Below are 25589 nucleotides of genomic sequence, written 5' to 3' on the forward strand. Positions count from 1 at the left end.
TTCCGCGCTTCACTTCCAGTTGTTCAGCTTGATAAAGGATGAGGTGTTCAAGAAGGAATCAGGACAGACGAATGTGGAAGTGCTGAGGGAAACGACTTTGGCGTTTATCCTAGGTATACCAAGTAGGTCTGAAATATTTCTCTGTCCAGTAGATTCCAACGTAAAAGGTATTCAGATGATCTACAGAGTAAAGTGCAACAAATTATGTGATGTCTAACTTAGTGACATGGCTCTCAAGGTAAGCTAGACTGTCGCAGGTTTGAGTTCCTTTCCTCTGGCTGTTCCTTTACTCACTCCTCTTATTGAATTTCTGTATAATTTGATTTTGTCTTCTCTCTCAGGGTAGGAGTTTGCCACAGTACTAAGGTTTGTGAGAGCTGATTAACTGCACAGAAAGGTCCCCCAGACCCTACAGAAACCCCTACAAAGTTGATCTCCAGATAAATGATAAGCAAACAAGAAAAGCATTGTGACCCACGGGTATTAGGAGAAGTGCAGGCCACCAGTTGGCTGCCTAGCTCCCTCCTTCGACTCAACACAGGTTACCGCAGCATTTCTCAACCTTTTAAGTATTTGCAACCTGAGTTTTCATAACAGTTTTAATTGCGTCCCCCAACGTTTTTTTTTTTTAAAACGTAGGTGCATATTTTATTATGCCTACTTAACTTTTATTGACATTTATCTAACTCTATATTTAATTTTTCTAGTATCAGAATGTAGTTTAAGTTCATTTCTTTTGGTTTTAACAGATGGTTGTTTTCATATTTTTGATTTTTTTTTTTTCACATCTTCGCGCCCCCCTTTTTGTTACTTTGCACCCCACCCTAGGGGGGCCCGCCCCACAGGTTGAGAACCACTGGGTTACCGTCAGTTTGAGTATGATAGAGGGATGGTGTGATGCTGGTTTTATACCAATCCATTCCACGCTCCATTTATAAGGGTTCAACTTGATGAAGTTGGTGGTCACTGCACACGAGAGAGAACAAAGACAATGGAACTTGGTCACAGTTGATCCTAACAGTTTTCACGAATAGTAAAACAAAAAATCGGAAGCAGCTCAGAAAAAGAGGATAGTTTGAGGTTCCTCATTGGCTTCTGAAGACTCCTTACTTACCCAAAGGAAGCCATTTTGGGGGGCCCCAGCAGCAAATTAATATATTTTTTTTAATTGGAATTTTGAGTCATTTCATCAGTTTTGATTCCAACATAAAAGGTATCTTCAAGAACAGAAAGGTTAAGTGAAACCAAGCCTTTACCAGCTTACTGTATGAAGGAGGACTTTAAGCTGACTTTCGGTTACCTCACCTACTCCTCTTTTTGAACCCCTGCGTATTCTACATTTGTCTTCTCCCTCAGTCTGTGACCTTTTATTTATAGGGTCTGGGCGAGCGCATGTCCCTCGGACGTCTGTCACGATTATTGCCAGAGTCGCAAAAGGGATGAGGGGAGACGTTTCAAACACGTAGTGAACCATTCAGGTGGAGTACGATGTTGATTGTCTCAACATGTAGGAATGGAGAAGTTGCTAGACCTCAAGAGGAAAGTGTTTTTTTGCATGTTACAGTAGAATGGCAGAGTGGGATTAGACTCAGAGGAAGGTCTGCCAAATGGTGAATGGAAAAAAGGTAAGGACTCGGCAAACTGCTACAAAGATCCTGGAGGAGCTGAGATCAGATAGTCATACTGCTGACCTGGAACCTCCCGGAAAGTTGATCTTTCAATGGTGAACAATGCACGTCTAAACAGTGTGCAATCGGTGCATTCATGAAGTGAGATGTGTGACACTGAAATCTGCTTTGCTGCTTGTGTATGCCGATTATGCCTTTCTGTATCCATGATTTATATTACAAATGGGATCTCTTAAAGTTATTTTCTAGACTTCCCTCATCTGTAGAGGTCCATCGATGGTGTGTTGCTGGTGAAGTTCCCACAGCTCCTCCTTGATTTGCTGGATCATGTCATATTTCATTCATTTTCACAACAAGGAAGGAGTTTTACTTTTAGGACAATGTGAACAAACTGTTTTGGCGTGAGGGCTACCGACACACATTCTCAAATATTCTCACGTCTTCACTTCCATTTCACGTTTCTGCCCTTCCTCACCTGTGTGAATTCTTGTGTGTCTCTTAAGTTGGCTTGTTTGTGAGAAACACTTGCCACATTCCAGGCAGCAGTGAGGTTTTTCTCCCGTGTGAGTTCTTATGTGGCTGTGCAGACTGCTCAAGTGTGAAAATCTTTTGTCACACTTAGGGCAGCAGTGGGGTCTCTCTCCTGTGTGAATTCGCTTATGGCTGTTTAAACTGCTGATTTGGGAGAATTTTTTGCCACACTCTGTACAACCATGAGGCTTCTCTCCGGTGTGGACTCTTGCATGGCTTCGAAGACGGCTTATTTCTGAAAACTGTCTCCCACAATCTGAACACAAATATGGTTTCTCTCCCGTGTGGATTTTCATGTGTCTCTGAAGACAACTTACTTGTGAGAATCGTTTGCCGCACTCTGTACAACAATAAGGTTTCTCTCCAGTGTGGGTTCTTGTATGGCTTCGAAGACGGCTTAGTTCTGAAAATTGTTTGCCACATTCCGTACAGCAATGGGGTTTCTCGCCAGTGTGAATTCTCATGTGGCTCCGCAGACTGCTGAGTTCTGTGAATTGTTTGCCACATTCAGAACAGAAATGAGGTTTCAGCCCAGTGTGAATTTTAACATGCCTTCTAAGGTGGCTTATTTGTGAGAAGCATTTGCCACATTCAGGGCAGGAATGAGGCCTCTCACCAGTGTGTATTCTTATGTGGCTCTGAAGGCTGCTAATCTGCGAGAATTTTTTACCACATTCAGAACAGGAGTATGGTTTCTCTCCAGTGTGAATTCTCCGGTGGTCCTGAAGATTCCCAATTTGTGAGAATCGCTTCCCACATACTAAACAGCAGTGAGGTTTCTCACCAGTATGAACTCTCATGTGGCTCTGAAGGTTTCCTATCTGTATGAATTGCTTCCCACATTCAAAACAACTATGAGGCTTCTCTCCTGTGTGGATTCTCATGTGGTTCTGAAGGCAGCTAAATCGTGAGAAATGTTTGCCACACTCAGAACAGCAATGAGGCTTTTCTCCAGTGTGAATCTTTATGTGTCGCTCAAGGCTGCCTTTGACAGAGAATTGCCTTCCACATTCAGTACAGCAATGAGGCTTCTCTCCACTGTGAATTCTCAGGTGTCTCCGGAGGTGACTGGATTGTGAAAATCGTTTGCCACATTCAGAACAGCAATGAGGTTTATCTCCGGTGTGAGTTTTCATGTGGCTCAGAAGCCCTTTTTTGTTTATGAAGCGTTTGCCACATTCACTGCAACAATGGGACTTCTCAACCAAATGCCTGCTCAGATGATTGTTAAAATCGGTTTTGTGCTTAAAATATTTTCCACATTTCTGGCACACATATGAAGTCAGCAGTGTGTCATTGTATTTCTGTTGAGAATTGATGTTGTGTTTTAATTTTAGGGCCACAAAAGGAGAAGGACTGCACTGCAATGTGCTTTGTTGAAAACTCCCAGCTCCAAACACCACAGACTTCACATTTCTATCAGGATAGTTCAGTTGAGGTTGGCACTGAATGGACTTTTCAGCAGCTGCAGATGTGAGGAAGCTGTCATTCTCTAGTGAAGCTGTTGTAAAGACAAAAACATACGATTCAGTGCAAAAACAATTTAAGACAAGATTGATTTATAACAAATGGTCTGTTCTTATGTAATGTCTTGTGCAGCGTCACAAAGTTGTTTTCATTTAGCTGCATCAGAAAATGTACTGCGATGGTTGACACGTCTCATTTTTACTGTTTTCTCACGGCTTGGATTTCTGCTGTCATAATCGGTTTGAGTCTATATCATATATCTGTATATACACACACACACGGGTATATATGTGTGTGTATATATTATATTCTACCTACACAGGAAGTTGGAGAATTAGTGATGAGTCAGTGAGTGAGTGAGGGCTTTGCCTTTTATTAGTATAGATAAATAATCATATATATATATATATATCTATATCTATCTACATTCATGTGAAAACATTAGGACACCCTTTGAAAGCATGTGGTTTTTTGTAACATTTTTAATAAATGGTTATTTCATCTCCGTTTCAACAATACAGAGAGATTAAAGTAATCCAACTAAACAAAGAAAACTGAAGAAAAGTCTTTTCAAGATCTTCTGTAAATGTCATTCTACAAAATGCCTATTCTAACTGAGGAAAAAGATAGGACACCCTTGCCCCTAATAGCGAGTGTTACCTCCTTTGGCTGAAATAACTGCAGTGAGACGGTTCTTGTAGCCATCTACCAGTCTTCGACATCGGTCTGAGGAAATTTTACCCCACTCCTCAATGCAGAACTTTTTCAGCTGTGAGATGTTTGAGGGTTTCTTGCACGTACAGCCCTTTTCAAGTCACCCCACAGCATCTCAATGGGATTCAAATCTGGACTTTGACTTGGCCATTCCAGGACTCTCCATTTCTTCTTTTCAGCCAATCTTTGGTTGATTTACTAGTATGTTTTGGGTCATTGTCATGTTGCATGGTCCAGTTCCGCTTCAGCTTTAATTTTCTAACTGATGGTCTCACATGTTCTTCAAGCACCTTCTGATACACAGTAGAATTCATCGTGGATTCTATGATGGTGAGCTGACCAGGTCCTGCTGCAGCAAAGCAGCCCCAAACCATGACACTTCCACCTCCATGCTTCACAGTTGGTATGAGGTTCTTTTCTTGGAATGCTGTGTTTGGTTTACGCCAAACATGTCCTCTGCTGTTGTGTCCAAATAATTCAATTTTGGACTCATCTGTCCAAAGAACATTATTCCAGAAGTCCTGGTCTTTGTCAACTTTATCTCTGGCAAATGTCAGTCTGGCCTCGATGTTTCTCTTGGAAAGCAAAGGTTTCCTCCTTGCACACCTCCCATGCAAGTTAAACTTGTACAGTCTCTTTCTGATTGTAGAGGCATGTACTTCTACATCAACAGTAGCCAGAGCCTGCTGTAGTTCTCGAGATGACACTTTAGGGTTTTGGAGACCTCTTTTAGCATCTTGCGGTCTGCTCTTGGGGTGAACTTGCTGGGGCGACCAGTCCTGGGCATGTTGGCAGTTGTTTTGAAAGCCCTCCACTTGTAGACTATCTTCCGGACAGTGGAATGGCTGATTTCAAAATCTTTTGAGATCTTTTAAATCCCTTCCCAGACTCATAGGCTGCTACAATCTTTTCTGAAGTCCTCTGACAGCTCTTTTGTTCTCACCATGGTGCTCACTCTCACTTCAACAGTCAGGAGCACACCAAACTAAATGTCTGAGGTTTAAATAGGGCAAGCCTCATTCAACATGCAGAGTAACGATCTACTAATTATGTGCACCTGGTGTGATATACCTGTGTGAGATCTGAGCCAATTTAAGAGGGAATACATGTGAGGGTGTCCTATCTTTTCCTCAGTTAGAATAGGCATTTTTGTAGAATGACATTTACAGAAGATCTTGAAAAGACTTTTCTTCAGTTTTCTTTGTTTAGTTGGATTACTTTAATCTCTCTGTATTGTTGAAACGGAGATGAAATAACCATTTATTAAAAATGTTACAAAAAACCACATGATTTCAAAGGGTGTCCTAATGTTTTCACATGAATGTATCTATCTATCTATCTATCTATCTATCTATATATATATATATATATATATATATATATATATATATATATACACTCACCTAAAAGATTATTAGGAACACCTGTTCAATTTCTCATTAATGTAATTATCTAATCAACCAATCACATGGCAGTTGCTTCAATGCATTTAGGGGTGTGGTCCTGGTCAAGACAATCTCCTGAACTCCAAACTGAATGTCAGAATGGCAAAGAAAGGAGATTTAAGCAATTTGGAGCGTGGCATGGTTGTTGGTGCCAGACGAGCCGGTCTGAGTATTTCACAATCTGCTCAGTTACTGGGATTTTCACGCACAACCATTTCTAGGGTTTACAAAGAATGGTGTGAAAAGGGAAAAACATCCAGTAGGCGGCAGTCCTGTGGGCGAAAATGCCTTGTTGATGCTAGAGGTCAGAGGAGAATGGGCCGACTGATTCATGCTGTTAGAAGAGCAACTTTGACTGAAATAACCACTCGTTACAACTGAGGTATGCAGCAAAGCATTTGTGAAGCCACAACACCCACAACCTTGAGGAGGATGGGCTACAACAGCAGAAGACCCCACCGGGTACCACTCATCTCCACTACAAATAGGAAAAAGAGGCTACAATTTGCACAAGCTCACCAAAATTGGACAGTTGAAGACTGGAAAAATGTGGCCTGGTCTAATGAGTCTCGATTTCTGTTGAGACATTTAAATGATAGAGTCAGAATTTGGCGTAAACAGAATGAGAACATGGATCCATCATGCCTTGTTACCACTGTGCAGGCTGGTGGTGGTGGTGTAATGGTGTGGGGGATGTTTTCTTGGCACACTTTAGGCCCCTTAGTGCCAATTGGGCATCGTTTAAATGCCACGGGCTATCTGAGCATTGTTTCTGACCATGTCCATCCCTTCCTGACCACCATATACCCATCCTCTAGTGGCTACTTCCAGCAGGATAATGCACCATGTCACAAAGCTCGAATCATTTCAAATTGGTTTCTTGAACATGACAATGAGTTCACTGTACTAAAATGGCCCCCACAGTCACCAGATCTCAACCCAATAGACCATCTTTGGGATGTGGTGGAACGGGAGCTTCGTGCCCTGGATGTGCATCCCACAAATCTCCATCAACTGCAAGATGATATCCTATCAATATGGGCCAACATTTCTAAAGAATGCTTTCAGCACCTTGTTGAATCAATGCCACGTAGAATGAAGGCAGTTCTGAAGGCGAAAGGGGGTCAAACAACGTATTAGTATGGTGGTCCTAATAATCCTATAATATATATACAGTATATATATATATATATATATATATATATACAGTATATATATATATATATATATATATATATATATATATATATATACACACAGTATATATATACACAGTATACTGTGTATATATATATATATATATAGACATGGAGTTGAGAGTCAGTGAGCGAGTCAAGTCTGATGACAGAGAGCTGAAGCCATCGGAAATGGACGGCAGGCACGACACAGTATGGCGTTAATGACGAATTGAGTGGAGCCAACAAGGAGTCTGAGCATTGGGGTCCATTCACAGACTTAGTGCCACGGGTTGTATTGCTGCTCTGGAGAAGAAACGTGAATATCCGTTTTACCATGTTAGCTTTAACAGGATTTTAATTTTAAATGTATTTATTGCACTCCTGATAGCTCTAAGATGCAATAATTCAAGCCTTGTAACACAATGACACTTGATTGTAAAATAACAGACATTTGGGCTCCTCTTGCCCTAATCATAAGAAATTTATTTCAATTAGTTCTTTAAGATGCTAAGGTTCTCCAGGCAACTTGCTGGGAAAATAAGCAAAACCGATGTCTCTTGGATTTCTTTTTTTTTTTTTTTAATTCACTATATTATCTTTCAAAAAAAGGAGTTAAAATGCTTATTTTATTGTAATTGGGGTGTGTATGGCTCACAGCTAGAGCTTTTTATTCACTTTGTCACCTCCCTTAAGGTGAGTTTGGACGAGGATTATTTTTCACTCGATGATATTGAACTTTTCTCAACTGGTTGGCCCCAAAATAAAAAAAAGCACTAGTCCACCATCATCCTCAGTTACGAGTTGCTAGATGTCCCAACTTGAGCCATTTTAACATATGGGTGGGCACAATGGGCAATGACCAGGGGTCCACGAGGTTTCTCATGCCTATCTTTGTTTCTGTTTTGCTGTCAAAACAGGGGACCCAGCACCCCACTTTGCCTGGGGGGCTGTGATGCTGTCAAGAAGGCCCTGCACTGCAGTTGTTGGCACATTACAGGTTGCTTGTCCCCACCTTGGCTTGTCACTTCTATAGTCAGAAGCTGATGAACCTCACGGGCGCCGTTTTTCTCACCGTAATGCATGGTTATGACTGAGTGTCCCACAGCACTAGAGTTCCAGGAATACTTCTAGAAATGGCCACTAGAGGGGGAAATCCTGCCAAAAACCCCAGCTGAATTCAAAAAGGGCCACATATAAAACAGAAATTCTCTGTACACACCTGAAGCTCCATAGAGCACACAAGGCAAAAAGATGTTGCCAGCCAAAGTAATGCAAGGGGAGCAAAAGTCCCAATACGCAAACCAGTGACATGCAGGGGTCCATGGCTACAGGTAGATGTTTAAGCATCTGGAGGGATGTGGGTGGGCGTGGCAGAGTGCAGGGCACTGATGGGTTCATCAGCCGATTGTGCATTCACGTGCAGTTCAGTCGATTACCTCATTAGCACTTTGGGGTCTGTAATCAGTGCCAGCCCACCTGCATCCCTACTGCTATAAAGAGGACAAGATTTGAGGAGAGAGACACAGACTGAGAGAAAGGAAATTGGAGATAACATGAAAGAGAAATTGAAAGTGAAGGGCAGGAGCAAAGCAGAGCTTTCATTGTTCTGGAAAGAAGACAAGCACTCGGGAATGAGGGCCCTGATGTTAACTGTGTGGCCGGACCTCTGAGGGACAGAGGCCACCCCTGATGAGCAGAACAGGAGCGCAAGTGACCTACAGCTCCGAATCGGCCCCCATTGAAGGACAAGGGATGGTGGCAGTGAGAGAGGAGTGAGGCTTGTCATGGGGTCCTGGGAACTCACCTGAGCTGATCGATGGGGGGCTCCGTTTGTGGACAGGTCCCGCAGTTTTTAGAAGGATGCACTAAAGTTTGCGCTTTCTCTTTTTTTAATGATGGGAATCTGCCTCATTTTATGGGTCTATTTATGGTTATTTTTTTATGGATGTTGGAGCACCTGTTTTATGGATAATTTATTTGTTTTATACATGATGTTGTTATTCATTTAGTGCATGAAATACTGTACAATTATACACTTTGTTTGTGTGACAGATCAAGGCGCAGTGCTAGTGATGTGTTCTCATTACGGTCACATCTTCAAGAGGGACATGGCAGAGATAAAACTCCAATGAACCAAAAGAAAAAGCACAAAAAAAAAAAAAACACACACAAAACATGAGAAATTTACAATGAACCGCCAGGAACTGTGGGAAAACTCTTCACATTCACAGGGCGGAGAGTAGTTCCTGGGGGTGATTGGCAGGTGGACCCGCCCCATTTAGGACCACCCACAAAACACATAGAACAGTCACATACCTCAGTGACTGAAACGGAGACTCTGAACCCCAGACGAGGGAGAAACCCACGGCGGAGATATAAAAACGTATGCAATGCCGCACTGTTGTTTAGGGCGTTTGTGGTGATTTCATGCAGATGCACCCTCAACAGCATTGGGAAACCTTTCACAGAAGGACTCGGAGTCTGAAACACCTTTCAACCAGGCTTCAGTGTGGATGGCAATGCATGCATCATTTCAACAGACGGCGCATATTTATATACAAACACACCCCTTAAAGAAAAGGATGCATGTGTGTAATATTTAACTGCAGGTCTGTCCCGTTGTTACATTTCTGACATTCCAAAGATGGTGCATCAAACATTTGGAGTAATGAAGTGAATTGCATTTATCATTTCAACAGATGGCGCATATTTATACACACACACACACCTTAAAAAAGAATGCATGTGTGTAATATTTATCTGCGTGTCTGTCCAGTTGTTACATTTCCAAAGATGGTGCATCAAGCATTTGGAGTAATGAAGTGAAATACCTGCAGTGGGCTGGCGCCCTGCCTGGGGTTTGTTTCCTGCCTTGCGCCCTGTGTTGGCTGGGATTGGCTCCAGCAGACAAACCCCCGTGACCCTGTGTTAGGATATAGCGGGTTGGATAACGGATGGAAGTGAATTACATTTAGCATTTCAACTGATGGCGCATCACAAATATTTGTAGTAATGCATTTTATTACTACAAATGTTTGTGGTGCGCCATCTGTTGAAATGGCAAATGGAAAGCATTTTATTAGTGCATGCACCACAAAGCACATTCCCACAGATGCTGCATTGCAGATGTTAACCAGGAGGTCTACATCGGTTACGTAGATTTCACCCCATCCTAGATGGGAAGCTGAGCTAGTCTATACTAATAAAAGGCAAAGCCCACACTGACTGACTGACTGACTCACTGACTCATCACTAATTCTCCAACTTCCCATGTAGGTAGAAAGCTGAAATTTGGCAGGCTTATTCCTTACAGCTTACTTACAACAGTTAAGCAGGTTTCATTTCGAAATTCTACACGTAACGGTCATAACGGTCAACAACGCCCGCCATGTTGAACTTTCTTATTTATGGCCCCATCTTCATGAAATTTTGTAGGCGGCTTCCCGAAACCGATGCTACTTATTTCGGTGGTATGCGCCACTGTCGGCCGCCATATTGAACTTTTCAACAGTCGTTGTTACTTATGGGCCCATCTTCAAGAAATAGCGGGTTGCTAATTGAATCCTACTTACGCACATATACACTTCCATAGCCTGCAGCTCGGTCACCATGTGAGGCGGAGTTACATCCCTCATCGTCACGTCTCCCACGTAATTGAGTCCCTGCCCATATAAGGCCGTTCGTCAGCAGCTATCCAATAGACACGCTGCTGCTAAATATTTGTTGGTGAAGGTCTGTGCTTATGCAAACGAAGATGAGATGGTCAGGGTGGTGTTTGGCACAAACTCAGCGAAAGTGCGAGAGAAACTTTTAAGTGCCGGGTCTGAGCTAACATTATATGAAGCCATGGCCATCGCGAGATCGCACGAGAGAGCACAAGCACAGCCGAGAACCTTCGATGTACTTCCGAGCGGCTCACGTTAACCGACTTTGCAGGACTGGGAAAGGTAAACCCGTGCATGCAGTGTGTGATGTCTCAGATGAAGAGGAAGACGAGCTGTTTATTGATGCAGTAAGAGAGGAACAACCATCTGAATCTGAACAAGCCTTTGTAGACATATCAATAGGAAAGCAAGGTGTAAAGCTTAAGTTTAAATTACGTTCATAGACATGCTGCTGCTAAATATTCGCAGGCAAATCCACAAGTTAATACCGGGAATGCCTGTTAAACATCTTAGATTCACGAGTAGCGATCTGGATGGTGAACACTTCGATGAATGAAACCTGTTATCTTTACAACGGTTGACAAACACGGAATGTAACTTGAACACAACACGTCCTCCAAATACAAACCTGATTGAAAGAAATAATGAGAATTAAATCCTTGATGACAGCAACACTCATAACAGTCACAAAACAATTACATTGACAATCAGGTTATGTTATTTTTAAAATGTTTCCTTTTCTTTTTCATAACTTCTTTAACACACTACTTCTCCGCTGCGAAGCGCGGGTATTCTGCTAGTAATTAATAAAAGAACAAGTGTCTGTGTATGTGGGGGTACAGCCTGTTGCTATGTCTCAGTTATATGTCATTGGGTGTGGGATTGATGAAAACAGTGTTGTTTGATGGTGCATGAAACATTTGGAGTAATGAAGTGAATTGATTTATCATTTCAACAAATGGTGCATATTTATACACACACACACAACTTAATAAAAGGATGAATGTGTGTAATATTTATCTGCATGTCTGTCCAGTTGTTACATTTCCAAAGATGGTGCATCCAGCATTTTAAGTAATGAAGTGGATTGCATTTAGCATTTCAACAGATGGTGCATCACAAACCACACCAAACGACATATGACAGAGACATAAATCAGGTTGTACACACATGCACAGACACATGTCCTTTTATTATATTCCAGGATGGGATGAAGTCTAAGTAATCGATGTAGTGCATGTACTAATAAAATGCTTTCCATTTGCCATTTCAACAGATGGCGCATCACAAACATTTGTAGTAATGGGTGACTGAGAGAAAAGAGCTGTGGTATTTTATGAGGAAGTCAGGAGTGGCAGAGAAGTATGTAAGAGTTTTGCAGGATATGTATGAGGGAAGTGTGATCGTGGTGAGGTCTGAGGTAGGAGTGACAGAGGTGGGATTACATCAGGGATCGGCTCTGAGCCCTTTCTTATTGTCAATGGTGATGGACAGGTTGACAGATGAGATTAGACAGGAGTCCAAGTGGACTGTGATGTTTGCTGATGACATTGTGATCTGTAGCGATAGTAGGGAGCAGGTTGAGGAGACCCTGGAGAGGTGGAGATATGAGAGGAGAGGAATGAAGGTCAGTTGGACCACCAAGACAGAATACATGTGTGTGAATAAGAGGGAGGCCAGTGGAATGATGAGGATGAGGGAGTAGAGTTGGAGAAGGTGGAGTTTAAATACGGGGAGGGTGGAAGAGAGGTGAAGAAGAGAGTGCAGGCAGGGTGGAGTGGGTGGAGAAGAGTGTCAGGAGTGATTTGTGACAGACGAGTATCAGCAAGAGTGAAAGGGAAGGTCAACTGGACGGTAGTGAGACCAGCTATGTTATATGGGCTGGAGACGACCACAAAGCAGGAGACAGAGCTGGAGGTGGCAGAGTTAAAGATGTTAAGATCTGCATTGAGTGTGACGATGGTGGACAGGATTAGAAATGTGGACATTAGAGGATCAGCTCAGGTGGGACGATTGGGAGACAAAGTCAGAGAGGCGAGATTGCGTTGGTTTGGACATGTGCAGAGGAGAGATGATGATTATATTGGGAGAAGGATGCTAAGGATAGAGCTGGCAGGCAAGGGGAACAGAGGAAGGTCCAAGAGAAGGTTTATGGATGTGGTGAGAGAGGACATGCAGGTGATGTTTGTAACAGAGGAAGGTGACAAGGACAGAAAGATATGGAAGAAGATGATCTGCTGTGGTGACCCCCAATGGGAGCAGCCGAAAGAAGAAGAAGAAGAAGAAGAAGAAACCAACATTTCCAAAAAACGATAAAAATGTCACCATAACCCCACTAGAAACTGCTACACAGTAAAACCACCAGCGTTAAATGAACTCTTACGGTGCACTCATAACAAGCGTGTACCCTTGTAAAGTGTTTCATCATTTCACTCTGGTGATTGTGCTGAATCTTCGTATTTATTTACTACTTTGTTTTGAATGTACACTTACGTGTTCCAAATTGCCTTATAGAAGGTTCTTCCTTTTTCGATGCTGTCCTGTCATTTATCGTCTCAGGGAGTTTGCTCTCAGCTTTGGGCAGTTTGGAGTTGAGCTCTCCAGGAAGCTGCTGAAGTGACCGCGGTGGTCCCCACTGAGCGCACGACAAATAAGTCACCTCATTCTGCAGTGCCAAACCGGCCGGTAAACCAGAGTCGTCCTCCTTCTCCAAAGATGCATCGCTCTTGAAATTCACGACAGTTTCTCTCTTTTCCATCCCGGCACTGATCAAGACCTGCCCGGGCCCCTCTCTTTTAATGGCCAGGCACCCTTCTTCAGAATCCTCCTCTTTAAAACCAGAAACATTCCCCTCACCATCCTCCAGCTTCACGCAGACGACGTGTAGCGGAAGGTGGCTGGCATCCCACTCACAGTCCTCCTCTTTAATGTGTCCCACTCTCTCCTCGGCGTCATCATCTTTCGGCGACACCATCTCTCCGGCGCGTTTTCCTTTCTGTTTGCCTCTCCGCTGTCTTACATCTGTGAAAATATAAAAGAATGTCAACTTACTGTTACGCAAAGGCAGTACGCTAATACAGGGAGGCTTCAGGTCAGAAACAAGCTCCGTTACTGTACACATGCGTAATCTGATTTTCGTATCAAAGCAGCAAAAATGTCAATCATTGGACCAAATCAGAAAAAAAATAAATAAATAAATGCTATTCTTTATTACTTGTCTGAAACAATTCTACTCTGCTCAAAATAAAAATAAAAATTAAATAATTAAAATGAGTTGGAACCACAGGTATGTCCAGTATGTCAGCTTAATACTTCGACATCCTGATGATGATGATAATATTATGGGATACACTCTGGACCCCCTGGAGGCAGCAGAGGAGGTGAGAATGAAGACAAAATGGAGTGCCATGATGAACAATGCTGCACGTCCTCACTGTGACACAACAACATGAGGGACTTTCAGCCAACAAATTACGCAGCGGAGGTGTGTATCAATAGACACAATGTTTTAGGGGCTCCTTTATGCCAACAGCAATAAGCCAGTATAGTGCCTCACTGGTACTGGCACTGCCAAGGTCAAAGATTTCCTGCTTGTTAAAGTGTCTTCCTTTTACTCATTTTGGTGTGTATTCAGATGACAGATATATATATATATAATATATATATATATATATATATACACACACACACAAGTCAGGTTGGGGAGCATGCACTGGTACAATGCTTTGTTGCACCCACCATACGACAAAACAGCTCAGGATCCCTGTTGGCACATCCCCCCAGGAAGACAAATGTGGTCCAGTCCCACCCTCTGGAAATGACCCTGTATCTGAGGCAGCCAGGTGTTACGTGGGCCACCACTTGCCCTGGTCCAGCCACTCGGGTCACCAACAATGCGGATCTTACGAGCCGGATCACCCTCAGACAAACGCACCACATGGCCGTAGTGCCATAATTGAGGCTCCCTCACAATGCGTCATGTGCCTCATTCAGGACTCCATAAGCAACACAAAGTCAAGCCAGCGGAACCCAAATGATTCTGCGAAGAGACACACATGAAGGAGTCCAGGGTTCATCTCCGGTCACTGGATGGCGTCCATGTCTCACAAACAGGAAGCAGCAGGACTCTAAAGACTTGGACCTTCATCCTTTTGCAAAGATATCAGGAGCGCCACACACCCCTTTCCAGTGACCTCATGACCCCCCTGTGCTCTCCCAATCTGTCTACTGACATCATAGGAGATATGAATGTCACTGCTGAGGTAAGTAAACCTCTCAATGAGGTCGACACTCTCTCCGCAGACAGACACCCTGCTGATGGCCGTGCCCAAGAGGTCATTAAAGGCCTGACTCTTTGGTTTTTATTAGGACACTCGCAAGCCCAGACACTCAGATTCCTCACTCAGTCTCTCAAGCGCCCCAATCAGAGCCTCCATTGACTCTGTGAAGATCACGGCATCGTCAGCAAAGTCAAGATCAGTGAATCTTTCTTCACCAACCAACGGCCCCCAGCCGCTGGACCCCACAACCTAGCCCAAAACCCACTCTACTAAATAAGCATTGAACAGAGTAGGAGCAGAACATACCACTGACGGACCCCACAATCAACTGAGAGGTCCTGCCTCCACTCTGCATAGCACTCACAGTACCAGTGGACATGCTGCCCATGATATCCAGCAAACCTTGATGGGATCACATGAAGTCTCAGGATGTCCCACAGGGCAGCTCAATCAACTGAGTCGAAAACTTTATGAAAATCCACAAAGGCTGTAAAGAAACTCTGCCGAGATTCGTGTTTGCGCTCCATGAGAACCTTCATTGCCAGGATGCGGTCGATGGCAGCTTTCTTAGGTGTAAAACCAGACTGCTCCAGTCGCCGGTAGGTGAGCAAGTGGATCTTATGGAGGATGACCCCTCTGGCACGGAGAGTAGGGACTGGCCACAATCCAGGTGATCACCCATCCCTTTCCAGATAGGGACCACATGTCCCGTTTTCCAGTCAGTTGGGATGACACTCATCTGCAAAATGGAAACAAAGATTGCTTGCAATGCCAGGACGACAGCCTGACCAACAGCCTGGAGAAGTTCATCCTGGTTACCAGAGACCCCTGCAGCCTTCCCTACCCTCAGCTGGTTCACCACCTGTGCAATTTCAGTGTGACTTGGGGGTTTCACAACTATTTGGAGGACCAGCCTCAAGAAATGTAGATCCAGATATATCCAAGGTCCTCGCAGGAGGATCAATTTTAAACAGCTGCTCAAATACACACATATCTACAGTCATGGCCAGCAGTTCTGAGAATGAGCCAAGTGTTGGTTTTCACCAAGTTTGCTGCTTCATTGTTTTCAGATCTTTTTGTCAGATGTTTCTGTGGGATACTGAAGTAGAATTACAAGCAGTTCATAATTGCAAAGGCTTTTATTGAAAATGACATGAAGTTTATGAACAGAGTCACAATATTTGCAGTGTTGGTCCTTCTTTCTTTTTCCAGACCTTTGCAGTTCGCCCTGGCGGGCTGGTAATCGACTTCTGGGCCAAATCCTGACTGACGGCAGCTGCCCATTCTTGCGTAATCAACGCTTGGAGTTTGTCAGGATTGGTGGCTTTTTGAGGATTGATCACAAGTTCTCAATGGGGAGTTTCCTGGCCATGGACCCAAAATTTTGTTCCCCGATCCACTCAGTTCTCATTTTTGCCTTATCGCCAGGTGCTCCATCATGTTGGTCACCAAACTGTTCTTGATGGTTGGGAGAAGATGCTCTCGGAGGATGTTTTGGTCCCATTCTTAATTCATGGTGTGGGATCGGGGGCCACCAGTGTAGAGCTTGCTCAGGAATGGCAGCAGGCAGGTGTGAGTGAGGCGAAGACATTTCGAGGATGGCCTGGTGGGTGTCAAGAAGGGCAGCAAAGAAGCCCAGAAAAACCATCAGGGACAGACTGATGTTCTGGGATTAGACTGCTGGGGTCAAGTCATTGTCTCTGACGAATCCCCTTTTTGATTGTTTGAGAAGAAAAGGTGAGCGGCGCTACCATCAGTCCTGGGTCAGGTGAACTGTAAAGCATCCTGAGACCATTGATGTCATGTGGGGTTGCTTCTCACTCACAATTTGGCATAAGAACACAGCCAGGAATAAAGAATGGGACCAAAACATCCACCGAGAGCAACTTCTCCCAACCATCTGACAACAGTTTGGTGACCAACAACGGATATTCCAGCATGATGGAGAACTGGGACATAAGGCAACAGTGACAACTAAGTGGCTCGGGGGGAAACAAAATTTTGGGTCAATGGCCAGGAAGCTCCCCATTGAGAACTTGTGGTCAATCCTCAAGAAGCAGCGGGTGGACAAACAAAAACCCATCAATCCTGATTCTGCAAGAATGGGCAGCTGCCATCAGTCAGGATTTGGCCCAGAAGTTGATTACAAGCTCGCCAGGGCGAACTGCAAAGGTCTGGAAAAAGAAAGAAGGACCAACACTGCAAATATTGTGACTCTGCACATAAACTTCATGTCACTGTCAATAAAGGTCTTTGAAATTATGAACTGCTTGCAATTTTACTTCAGTATCCCAGAGAAACATCTGACACAAAGATCTGAAAACACTGAAGCAGCAGTCTTTGTGAAAACCAACACTTGGCTCATTCTCAAAACTTTTGCCAGCGACTGTACACACCGAAATGATCATTTTTTAGTACTAGGGGGCTTGGCTTGGCCCCCTACTCGCTTCGCCCTCCAACCCCTGGCTGGCGCGTCACGTCTGTGCCGCTCACGTTTGTGGATTTCACTTTCACCAAACACCAAATCTTTCAATTCTCATGGATATGCCTCTTTATTGGGAAGAAACGGCACATTTCCCCGATGGCAACACGGGTCAGACGATCTATTGTACAAGTCCCCGACTTAAAGTTGAAATCCAAACAATATATTCAATCTCTTTTCGCTGTTCTGTTATTTCACCGAGTAATAATTTCCATTTGTTTGCACTAAGGCGATCTTTACTATCAGTTTTTCTGAGACTTTTAAATTTTAGTGCTTTTGTTATATCTAACCTACGATGTTCTACTTTGTCATCTAATCTTTGTCTTTTATTTCCGACCCCAGGCCTGGTTAAATCTCTTGGCACAAAGTCTCGTCTCACGGGACATGAAAGTTATCTCTCTGAAAAAGTCTGGTCTTGTCAGGATAAAAAGTCCCATCTCGTTTCAGGTTTTTTTTTTTTTTTATTTGATAAAGAGATTTTCTCCAAAATGTTTCCAACCTGCGAACGTTACAATCAAGTCCCAGCCTCACTGGGTCACATGTTCTGAGCCTGCACCAAATTAACATCATTCTGGACCAAATTTTTTAATTACCTTTCAGAGAGCCTTGGACTCACAATCCCTCCTAACCCATTAAGAGCTGTGTTTGGTGGGCTCACAGAGGGGCTTAAAGTGGAGAAAGACAAACAAATTGTGATTGCATTCACTACACTCTTGGCACGCATTCTGATAAACTGGAAGAACCCAAACTCTCCTCTTTTAAGTCAGTGGGAAACCGATGTGTTACACTATTTGAAATAGGAAAAAATCAAATACTCAGTTAGAGGATCTGTACAGACTTTTTTCAAAACATGGCAGGATCTAATCAGTAATATTTTAAAAATAATCTCATAAAGCACAGAGAATTTATTAATTTAGGTAAGTTTACAAGCCTTAAATTTCACGCCGTTTGCCTTGCTCTCTCTCAGGGTGGGGATCGATTTGTCATTAACTCAATTTTTCTTTTTGTAAAAACTTGATTGATTTGTATGGATTGCAATAAAATTAATAAAAATAAACAAAAAAGAGATTTATTTATTTATAGAGCTTCTGTGTAGAGAGAAAAGCCAAGCAAAATGACACCTTTTATTGGCCAACTAAAATGATTACAATATGCAAGCTTTCGAGGCAATTCAGGTCCCTTCTTCAGGCAAGATGGCGAACACGGTACAAAACCCTAGTACTAGAGCTTCTGTGAAAAGTCACATTTGCACCTGGGGACGAATAATGTTCTACCTACCCACCCACCAATGGAGATGATAAGTGATAAAGATGGCAGAAAACACCACCAGTTACCCGACAACCATAAGACACTCAGTCTCTGCTAAGGGGTCACTCAAGTTGTCCCCTCCCCATTTCCGACATGGCAGGGAAGTGAACTCACTCCTGACGAATTACAAGTCGTGACTTCTAACACTCCACTAGACTGGCAGCTTCCCATCTACCGGCTCACCATGTTGTGCGAATGAAAGCGGGACACGAATGAAAACAGTGATCAAGTTCAGAGTGTCCATATTCAGGCACGTTCAAACTAACTCTCTTTGTTTGTGCTTTACAAACAGTACTCCATCCATCCATCCATTTTCCAATCCGAACACAGTGCCACGGTGGTCTGCCGGAGTCAATCCCAGCCAACACAGGGCACAAGGCAGGAACCAATCCCGGGCAGGATGCCAACCCACCGCAGTTAAAAACAGTACTCACCAAATAAAATTAAATCTTTCTTTTCAACTAAATTTGAATGTAAGAGTTTGACACAGTTGAGCTGATCTAACACGAGTCCTGGCAGTTAAAACTTTCACTGTGTATTGTTTTTCAGGGTTGTGCCTCGTAATAATTTGTCTTTCATTTGTTGAAAGCCTGAAGACCCATTCACACCTGGGGGTCTCCTTAACATTTTCAAGCTGTTAACTACTTTTTTTTAAACAAGCATTTTCAAGCTTTTTTGGGGGGGATGTTTGTTTGAAGTATTGCTCAAGTACTTACCATTTTCTTCAAAGTAGCGTTTTACACAGAAAATAGGACTGACAACACTTCCACATAGGCTGTGAGGAGATTGTTGCGTTTCCCGAATGTCTTCTGTGACTTCAGTGATCACAGCACTGAATAGCAGGTGTCGTCGGTGGTGGGAGCACACAGCACGGGGTGAACCCAAACCTGTTCTGCAGCAAATGGAGTCGATGGACCTTACTTATTCTATGTTAATTAATGTTGACTTATGTTTATTTTTTATTGTGTCTTCTATTTTTCTATTCATTTTGTAAAGCACTTTGATTGATTGATTGATTGATTGATTGGATTGATTGATTGATAGGACAGTAATAGACTCTTCGCAAAGCAGCCAGCATTCTGAAAAATTCAAGGATTATATAATAGTGCAGGGTAACCCAGCCACTGGGGAGGCACAAACCAATGTGTTTCTTCGTGATAAATGGGGAGAGTTACATCAGGAAGGGCATCCGATGTAAAATTTTAACAGATCGATATATGGAGAAAGACAGATGCTTTTCTGTGGAGATCTCTTGTGGGAGAAGCCAAAAGAAAACGGAGACGACATAATAGTTTAGGCACTACAGAAAGTATATTGACCAGTAGCATCTCAGTTTGGTATGGTAGTTGCACTGCCGCTGAACAGAAGATACTTCGAAGAGTGGTGAGGACAGCGGAGAAAATCATCGGGTCCTCACTCCCATCTGTTCAAGAATTACACTACTCACGTTGCCAGAGCAGATCCATTAAGTTCATTAAAGATGCCCCACACCCGGCACATGGGCTGTTTGAACTTCTGCCCTCTGGAAAACGTTACCGCAGAACGACCAGATTTACACAGGAGCTACTTCCCCCCCAGGCCATCAGAAAATTAAACTCCATTAAATAACCTTTGTCCTTTTGCTCTCTTACTTATTGTGCACTTTATTACCACAAATAGGTCTTAAGTTTACATTATATTGTATTGTAATATCGTACATGGGTGCACACACTTTTTCGGCTTGCGAGCTTCTTTTAAAATTACAAGGTCGAAATGATCTACCCACATTAAAAAAAATAATATATATATATATATATATATATTGCTCAAAAGAATTAAAGGAACACTTTTTAATCAGAGTATAGCATAAAGTCAATGAAACTTATGGGATGTTAATCTGGTCAGTTAAGTAGCAGAGGGGGTTGTTAATCAGTTTCAGCTGCTGTGGTGTTCATGAAATTAACAACAGATGCACTAGAGAGGCAACAATGAGATGACCCCCAAAACAGGAATGGTTTAACAGGTGGAGGCCACTGACATTTTTCCCTCCTCATCTTTTCTGACTGTTTCTTCACTAGTTTTGCATTTGGCTACAGTCAGTGTCACTACTGGTAGCATGAGGCGATACCTGGACCCTACAGAGGTTGCACAGGTAGTCCAACTTCTCCAGGATGGCACATCAATATGTGTCATTGCCAGAAGGTTTGCTGTGTCTCCCTGCACAGTCTCAAGGGCATGGAGGAGATTCTAGGAGACAAGCAGTTACTCTAGGAGAGCTGGAGAGGGCCATAGAAGGTCCATAACCCATCAGCAGGACCAGTATCTGCTCCTTTGGGCAAGGAGGAACAGGATGAGCACTGCCAGAGCCCTACAAAATGACCTCCAGCAGGCCACTGGGGTGAATGTCTCTGACTAAACAGAAAGACTTCATGAGGGTGACCCAAGGGCCCCATGTCCTCTAATGGGCCCTGAGCTCACTGCCCAGCAGCATGCAGCTCGATTGGCATTCGCCATAGAAAACCAGAATTGGCAGATGCACCACTGGTGCCCTGTGCTTTTTACAGATGAGAGCAGGTTCACCCTGAGCACGTGACAGAAGTGAAAGGGTCTGGAGAAGCCACGGAGAACATTATGCTGCCTGTAACATCATTCAGCATGAGCAGTTTGGTGGTGGGTTAATGATTGTCTGGGGAGGCATATCCATGGAGGGTCACACAGACCGCTAAAGGCTTGAAAAAGGCACCTTGGCTGCCATTAGGTATCAGGATGAAAACCTTGGACCCATTGTCAGACCCTATGCTGGTACAGTGGCTCCTGGTGCACGACAATTCCTGGCCTCATGTGGTGAGAGTATACAGGCAGTTCCTGGAGGATGAAGGAATCGTTTTTATATATTATAACAATTTAATACTAATAAATTAATATTAATAATATACATATACAAATAAACAAAAATATAAACGTATATATTGCATTTTACGGTGAACGCAGAGTAGGCTAAGCACACGTGATGCTGCGCTCTCATGTATTTACTTTTATTTGAATAAAGTTCTATTTTGGCCCCTATAATAGGTGTTTTTTTTTTATTAACTTATTTTTACTTCCGTAATATTTTGGGGAGGGGGCACAAAAGTAAATTTCTGCTTAGGGCACCCATTTGGCCAGCAGCGGCCCTGCATTGGGCACCCCTGCTGTACAATATTACATTGTCTATATTATGTATAAATATCGTTTCCAAATAGTGCAATAACACAATCATATTATATTTCACCCACTGACTGGCTTACATTGCTTTTGTTTTAATTGTTTGTACTGTGCTGCCCTGTGCAGTCTTACGCCGTCTTACCTACTTTCTGTATAAGAAGTAAAATGTTTGTAATGTCTGTATGTTGTCTTGCGAGCATTTGACTTTTATATCTGTACATTGAGCCTGGAGAAACGCAATTTCGTTCAGCTATGCATCCATTGTTGTACTGTTGTGTGGTATGAATGACAATAAAGTTCACTTACTTACTTACTGAGGTAAGGCGAATTGTCACTGTGTCAGCTTGTCATTAAATGAAACACAGGAGACACTGAAACTACACTTTGAGAGAGAGAGAAAGAAAAAAAGAACTGACATATTGGTTTGTACGATGAGCACAGTAATGCGAGTAAAGGCACTCAAAGAAAGAAAGAGAAAGAGAAAGAGAAAGAAAACTACCTTTATCGGAGACGACGGATTTTTGATGTGATGCGATGTCTCAATTCCATTTGTTATTTAACGTTTTTAGATGGAAATTGTATTTACTCTTTCGTTTGGTTACGTAATGCAACAATATGTGAATCTATAAGATGACAAAATGTCTGGCGTCTATCTGTGCCCAGGCAGAATAACGTTCGGCGTCGAGAAGAGGAAAGTTGGATGTACAAAGACAACAAGATGCGCCAAGAAAGCGGCACGTCAGGTGTCAGGACCCCCATGTCCGGTGTGTAAACAGACAACGTGCTTGAGACAGGCGGACGTACCGTTGCCTGTATTACTAAACGGCGATTTCGCTGCACGAGTAAATAAGTAAAAACACAACGAGCATAAATAACTAATCGTAGGCATTTCATGAAAAATGTTTTTGTTGCTATTATTTCTTTAACGATTTCTTTTTATATTTCAGTTATACGGCATACAACATGTAACTAAACCTTGAAAGTTAAAACACCCATCAAGTCTGAGAAGGCCTGCCGTGGCCCTGGCTGATGTCTTTTCATTAACGAATCATCTGGATAAGCACGTTCACAGTCACAACTTTGCAACTGTTATATCTTTTCACAAAGAGTTTAACTTATTTCAAGATATCTGGGAAAAATAACGATGCAATTTTGGATTTCTCCAAAAAAAAAAAGAGTATATTTTATTTTAAGATATTTCTCCATATAACTTTTTACTCATTTTGAGATATCGCACAATATTTTAAGTTATCTTCAATCAGACAGGAAATCCCATTGAAAGAACAGGGAATTGTCCAAGAATTTTTTCTCAGATGTCTCGACGGGCATTTCAGAGATCTTAGAATGCCCGCAAGGTCAACTCCAACAGGACCGGCGAGGTCTCGAAGTGCACGGGCAGTTCTTTTTGACCTTTCTGAAAATGTGCCTGAGAGATCTCAAATGGAAAGGAACAGATGTTGAGATAACTGGAAACGATTTCACCAAGCTTAAAAAGTAAACTGCATTTTAGGACATGTGCAATTCATATTGAGATATCTCTAAATGCTAATTCGATCTTCTGCAATCCGGAGCACCTGCACACAGTGGGGTGGGACTTGAATCCCGTCTCCATATTGCGAGACAGCAGCGCTACCACTGCGCCACCGTATCGCCCCAATTAATTAATCACACAGTAAAATCGCCATTGTTTAGTAGTGTTAATTTAAAACCCGCGATGTTATTGTGCACAAGCCAGCATCGCATCTTAACACACACGTATTAATATACTACACACACACACATTATATATGCACAACATCTATAAATATTTTGCATTGAGACCCATAGTAGGAGCTGAAGCAGCCTCTTGCAGAGAGAGGCACTCGGTGACAACCGCCACCGGCATAAGAGATGAGGAGGCGTGCAGTGTAGCGTGAAATAAGCGCGAGGAATGGGATGATGACCGCCCTCGCAACGATCAAGCAGCTCTTCGTTTTGCCGGCGATTTAAATATTTTTGCCCACGCCTTATACACAAATAAGCAATAAATAAAGAACACAATGGAATTTGGGATGTCCGCCGCTAAATCTCACCGGGACTGCAGCTCGCCCGTTATTCACTATTTTGTCCAACCACGTCACGTCTTTTGGTAATCCTGGTGGCTTTTATCCTCGGCGCACAATACTTCGATAGATTCCACACCACAGGGAAATCTGGATGTTCGTGAACACCAAGAAATTCCACACGGAGCACGTCTTCCACACAATGGATGACGTACTTCACTCAATGAAGCTCCGCCTCTTTCTCAGATTGGCTATCAGGCTGGATTCTGGCGACTGCGCAAAACAAAAAAAAGTGGACTTCACTTCCCAGAAAACCTATGAAAAAACGCAACTTCCGTATTAATGTGACGCAAAATACGTCATTTCCGAACTGCATTTGCAACAACGGCGCCAGAGTTTGTAATTTCTCGTCAGGAAGCAGACGTGGTGAGCGTCCTATAAGCATCGAAATTTTGCAGACTCAGCCATTAGAAATGATTAAAAACCGATCGTGGCTATTGTAGCCGTTTAATAGATTGTTTCTCCTACCTCAGATAATCTGTTAATCCCTACGCGCTTTTTAAAGGGACAGCAGACAATAGGCAGGAGGAATACGGGAAGAATATGCAAGGCTAAGACAACGCAGGAATATTTTGAACGAAAATTAAATAAATATGCAAATTGATACGTTATTATGAAATGGATATCTTCTCCGTTGAAATGCACTGCCATATTATGCCTGCATTGGCAAAGTCATTGACTTCAGGTTGACAATTAATGATATTAGCAAATGTATAACAGTACGCTCCTCTGCGGTTCTAGTCACAGACACTGCGTCTGTAAAAAGAATAAAGTAATGATCAAAGGCGTGCCCCATACCCCCACAACCCCCCCAAACACACACACACACCTTTATGTGTCGGCTGGGTGACATATCGATTAGAATCAAACAAGATCAGAAGGTTAATGAATTATCTTACCTTGGCGTCACCCTGATCATCCATATGAAGATTGAAATCACGGGATTACAAATCTACCAACAGCCGTTATTATTATAGACAAGCTGTGTAAGACCGTGCTGTAAAATGCCCGGATTCCTAAAAACTACTGAAATCAAATCGTCTGAAAAAAAAGAGATGTCAGGTAATGGAAAGGAACTGCTCTGGGCGTCTCTCCCCAAGGAGGTTTCGTTTTGTTGCTGTGCTGGCCTCGCTTGTGTTATTAGCCGCGGGATGAAAAGTAAAAAGGATACCGTTATACCGATGTGCTCACCTTGCTTCGGTATTAGCGGCTAATCGACTTTGTCTTTCTTCTGAGGTTTCGTATTGATGACGTGCTGGCCTCGTTTGTGTTATTAGCGGCTAAGCAAGTTTTCTGTTTCCTCTGTTACTCCGACTCCACCTCTCACTTTCGGGCCGGACAGACAGACACACTTCCACGCGTAGATCCATCCATCCATTGTCTAACTCGCTGAATCCGAATACAGGGTCACGGGGGTCTGCTGGAGCCAATCCCAGCCAACACAGGGCACAAGGCAGGAACCAATCCTGGGCAGGGTGCCAACCCACCACAGGACACACACAAACACACCCACACACCAAGCGCACACTAGGGCCAATTTAGAATCGCCAATCCACCTAACCTGCATGTCTTTGGATTGTGGGAGGAAACCGGAGCGCCCGGAGGA

The 25589-nt window shown here is 43.1% G+C and overlaps 1 protein-coding gene across 1 annotated transcript; it reads right to left on the minus strand.

Moving 5' to 3' along the window:
- Positions 1-805: 805 nt before the first annotated feature.
- Positions 806-24157, minus strand: LOC120528223 (zinc finger protein 678-like). Its single transcript, XM_039752329.1, has 3 exons — positions 23954-24157; positions 13122-13649; positions 806-3660 (listed from the first exon to the last, which is right to left on the minus strand). Exons 2-3 carry the CDS (start codon positions 13600-13602, stop codon positions 2063-2065), a joined length of 2079 nt encoding a protein of 692 aa, XP_039608263.1. The 5' UTR covers positions 13603-13649; positions 23954-24157; the 3' UTR covers positions 806-2062.
- Between the last annotated feature and the right edge of the window lie 1432 nt (positions 24158-25589).

The sequence above is a fragment of the Polypterus senegalus genome, chromosome 4 (genome assembly GCF_016835505.1).
Source record: "Polypterus senegalus isolate Bchr_013 chromosome 4, ASM1683550v1, whole genome shotgun sequence".
Lineage (NCBI taxonomy): Eukaryota > Metazoa > Chordata > Cladistia > Polypteriformes > Polypteridae > Polypterus > Polypterus senegalus.